Genomic DNA, 4617 nt, shown 5'->3' on the forward strand with positions numbered 1-4617 from the left:
TATAAATTTAATAATACAAATTTTTATTGATGGTACAAATAGAAAAACACTGAAGTGAGTACAAAGCGCTTTCTTTATGATAAGAAGCAATTATTTCCATGCAATAATACAAACTAAATACATTAGATGACAAGTAACTACTAGTGGACTCATCAGGATTCAATATCCCTAATTTATGAATAGCTTCATTCTTTCTTGAGCTTCTTAGTGATGGTGGCAATATACTTGCCTTGGTGGAATGCTTGCTCCAACTCAAGTTTAGTTGGTTGTCTTGATCCATCACCACCAGCATAAGTTCGGGTACCGTATGGACAGCCACCCTTCACTTCATTCATCTCGAACATGCCGCCGCCAAATGTATATCTGATTGAGGCAGTCTATCTCTGCTTCCAATTCAGTAGAGAATTAATTAAGACTAATGAGGCAACAAAATATTTCATATGGGTAGAAATATAACTAGGAACATGTAAATTATAAAGATTCTTGGTCCAACAAAAAAAAGCACTTATCAAGAATCATGCGATTCTTGGTCCATCAAAGTTATTCGCTGCTTCCCACTTTCTGAGCAGAGGATGTCTACCTTAATATATCCGATCTACACTCAGACAACAAATAAGGCAATTATTAGAAAAAATAACTAAAAAGATTAGATCACAGACTTTCACCTAAAGAAAATCCATCAGTTCCCGGAATGATTACCTCCAATGAACTGTCAGGAGAGAACCACCTCAATAGCACACCGAGATGCACTACTGTAGGAAGTAGCTTGAAAAGTAAAAGAGTTGTTACCTGCAGAAATTAACTGAGAAATTATTGATGGGATTATGCATTCATAATAAATTAATAGTAGTATCATTGAATTCAAAGCATTGAAATTGATGGCAGCTTATGATATACTTCACGCTTTTCAGACTTAAATACTTGATCTTGGTAAACTTCAATATTGCAGAATAGATAATTTTTTCCCACATCAAAGCTTGTCTAACATTGACATTCGATTCAAACTTTCTTTTTAATGAAAGAACAATCTCTTTGAAAGACAAAGAAGTTTTTATTGTCCTATCCATTTCTTTGCACCAAGTTTATCAGCTATATGTGTATATTGCCATGTTCACAACATTTCAAAATCTGCAAGACTATAACCCCCAATTATAGATCAGTTACGGATCCCTGTAGCTGTTAATTCAAATATATAAAAATGTTTCGTACCAGACTAAGAGCTGTGGTCCCACGAAGCAGCAAATATAGTTTACCCTGAAATTAATAAAATATCAGAATCTCTATTGGCTGGCAATAATTAAGTATCAATCTATATCATCATTTCTGCCTTTCTGGGTTCAATAGATAAAGCAAAATCACTGTATAATAAGAACATCAGGGATGATTTTTTATTAGAAACCGTTAAACTATCAAAGACTGGATTCATCAGTATAGTCACTATTATTTTAGCACAAACCTCAACTAGATGAAGATTAGAAGCACGACTGAGAAGAGAAAATGACATGAATCAACATGGTTCCAGAGAAAATGAACATGAATCAACATTCCAATGCTGGCTAGGAAAAGAGCAACAAAAAGATTGCGAATAAGTTCAATCTGCAGAGAAAGTGAACATGTCAAATTCCTGCTATAAAATACTTTTTACCACCAAGCATTCCAGTTAAGAAACTAGGTTCATGAAATAATCAACAAATTTATAAATGATAGAAAAATGAGAACCAGATTGTAAACAATGGCTTTCCAGAAGGAATTTCTATAAATATCCCAGTCTTGTGAAGAACATATATATGGAGTACACCTTTTATATATATGCTTTAAGAGAATGGAGTACTGGAAAATTCCTTTAAATACTTATGAATATGAGTCAATAAACAAAGACTGATCAGCATGAGAAGAGTTCACCTCATCAATACCAAAAATACCACCATTGATTGTAAATGTTAAGTTAGGAAAATCATGTAAAAGGCCGTAAAAATATTCATATCTGCATTAGAGAGCATGAAACATCATTGGTGACCCAATATATAATATGATTGCAAAAGTCAATTTCTACTAGAACTTACTTTAGTGGAGGAATATTCCGATTTTCAACTGGGCTAATGCCATTGAGCAATCCCTTCCTTGAGTGAATTATGAAATGCTTAGTGGGAGAGAAAGACGAAACATTGTAAATGAAGTCACCTGAAAAAAAAAAGTATGTTAAATATTTTATTGAATGAATTATAACTAAAATCTAAATACCATCAATAGCAGTGTACAATAGAGATCCATTTAACTTTAGGACAACGGTATTTGAGCATATTTAAGAATACTAGAAATTTGCAAAATAACAGAAATTAAAAGAAGCAATTGCTGAATTGGCAGTTCCAAACTGCTATATGCTATATTATAACTATCACATTATTTGATCCATATACATAATCCCACTTATTGAGAAAAGGTTTTGTTGTTGTCACTGTTGGTCTTGTTCAATTGCGTTATAATGATTAAGAAAATGAGTAGAAAAAATAAAAAATAATATTGATTTCAGATTGGCATAAGTTATCATCATTAACAAATGGGTGAAGAAACAAAAAATAATACTGATTTCAAATTGGCACAAGTGACAAATAAAAGTTTTATAAGTTTGTTCTCTAATCTATTCTCAATTGAAGATGCACAAATCTACTAACGGGTTAGCAACCCAACTTAAAACCCCATTGTTACTATAGCAATCGAATAACAGAGTACACTTTTCATTATAATAACCGCATAAACAGCACAGCCATAAGCCCATAACTATCGATTCACTTTTCAGTTACCATTTTTATACACGAAATCTTATCAATACAGGAATGTACCATACCTTGCTGTATACTATAGGATTCTATCTGGAGTGGAAAGGAAAATGTAGAGTTCTCTGTGCATTGCTTTTGTAGATAATAAACAGGAAGGCCTGAAAAGAAAGCGGATTCAAGAAAATTGGTGTTTTCTGTCTTTGATGCTGATCCCTATTTTGATATTTGCACCAGTATCCAATTTTCACATAGAAAGAACACAAAAATTGAAATCAAAATTAGATTTACACTTAGAAACTGAAACTTTGCCATCAACAAGAGAACATTGTAAATTAAAATAAAAAAATAACTCACCAGCAGATCTGTGGACAAACTAGCCATCACATTAGATGTATTCATAGTAAAGTTACTAGGGATCATATTCCTGTACAAAACTGTCAAAAAGAAGAAACGAACAGGGTTAAGAAATTTAAAATTTTGAACCTCATCTTCCTATTCAAGTAGTACGCAAGAAAAATTGGAACAAGTAACACAATGCAACTGTTTAGAGATTAATTTATAACTAGTAAATCAAATTAATATCACAAAGGCACACGAAAATCAAATCAATATCAATCAACAGCAAAAGCAACCAGCAGCTATATGAACAAACAAACAAGCAAACATCTAATTACCAAGCAATGAAGAAAATCCTGCTCTTGGGGATATTGCCTTCGGTCAAGAACTCGAAATCATATATAGCATAGCGGCACTCATTAGGAGGGAGGCAAGCAGCGAAATCTTTGTAGCCTTGAGCTGGCTCACCAAGCTTCTCCACAATGACTTGCTTTTGATTCTCCTCAATCTTGAAAACTATGAACCTGTGAGTCCTTTTTGTCTTGAGCTCCAAAAACCACAACTTACAGTCATCATGGACCGCCATTCCGGAAGCTGCATTTTCCTGAGAGATTGAAAGGCACACCAAAGCAAAGCAATTATGATCAAGCAGATACCCACACGAATCATTACTCACGCATACTTTAATCTTTTTGCCACTTGAGTAGCTAATAGTTCCTCAACGAAAAACAAAATCAAGTGATTTCGATCTTCACCCCTAATTTGATATACAGTCAACAAATTAGAGGGGAAGATTCCGTGGATGAGATCCCAAAGCATGTTATAAATTTTAGGGTTAGCAAGACTAAAATTAGGAATAGAAATCAATAATCAAATCTAGAAGGGAATGATACAATGATCAGATCGAGGATGTGGAAGAAGCCATAACATTAGCAACACAAACGCAAAGTGCCCAAACCGATGATCAAAATATTTACAAATTTCGAAACTAAAAAATAAATAATAAGGAGCTAGCAAGAAAATTGAAGCACTATGAAAAGAGACAAGAAGTGGAAATAGAGGAGAAACAAAGAGGCCAAACCATACCATGGTTGCGTTCGCGTTGCCTTTGAAACTTGAAGAGAGGGAAGTAAAGGAAGGAGAAGATATAGGAATGGATTTGAAAAGCTAGGGCTTGTGCGAAGATAGCCGCCGCATTGACTGGAGGAGATGATGGTTGTAGCGTTGAGAAGATATGCGAGCTTGAGGGGGCGGTGGTGGTGGAGCTTGAGCTTGCTTTGTTCTGCGAACGAGAAAGAACGAGAGAGATAGGGGTTGTGTTTTTACTGGTTCAGTGTTTAAAAAAGAGGAGAAGAAGGAGAAGGTAGCTGCGGCGGTGAAGGTGGCCGGCGGTGGCGCTGTGGGTTAGGAAAGAAGAAGAAGAAGTTGCCCGTTGAGTCGTTGACGGAGAAGAAGGGTGAGGAATGCTAGGTTTGATTTGTGTACTGTGAATGGAGCTTTGATA

The 4617-nt window shown here is 34.9% G+C and overlaps 1 protein-coding gene across 1 annotated transcript; it reads right to left on the reverse strand.

Annotated features, from left to right (window-relative positions):
- Positions 1–508: 508 nt before the first annotated feature.
- Positions 509–1504, reverse strand: LOC107613127 (K(+) efflux antiporter 6-like). Its single transcript, XM_021109450.2, has 4 exons — positions 1457–1504; positions 1210–1254; positions 700–789; positions 509–595 (listed from the first exon to the last, which is right to left on the reverse strand). Exons 1-4 carry the CDS (start codon positions 1502–1504, stop codon positions 509–511), a joined length of 270 nt encoding a protein of 89 aa, XP_020965109.2.
- Between the last annotated feature and the right edge of the window lie 3113 nt (positions 1505–4617).

The sequence above is a fragment of the Arachis ipaensis genome, chromosome B8, assembly GCF_059453495.1.
Source record: "Arachis ipaensis isolate K30076 ecotype BB chromosome B8, ASM5945349v1, whole genome shotgun sequence".
Taxonomy (NCBI): domain Eukaryota; kingdom Viridiplantae; phylum Streptophyta; class Magnoliopsida; order Fabales; family Fabaceae; genus Arachis; species Arachis ipaensis.

What these genes read in the sequence shown, in the direction of transcription:
- LOC107613127 (XM_021109450.2), bottom strand. Translation starts at nt 1,504, where the DNA reads ATGTCATTTTCTCTTCTCAGTCGTGCTTCTAATCTTCATCTAGTTGAG. An exon ending in CTAATCTTCATCTAGTTGAG is followed by an intron (nt 1,255 to 1,456) that starts GTTTGTGCTAAA and finishes TATTAATTTCAG; the next exon opens with GGTAAACTATATTTGCTGCT. An exon ending in CTCCTGACAGTTCATTGGAG is followed by an intron (nt 596 to 699) that starts GTAATCATTCCG and finishes GTCTGAGTGTAG; the next exon opens with ATCGGATATATTAAGGTAGA.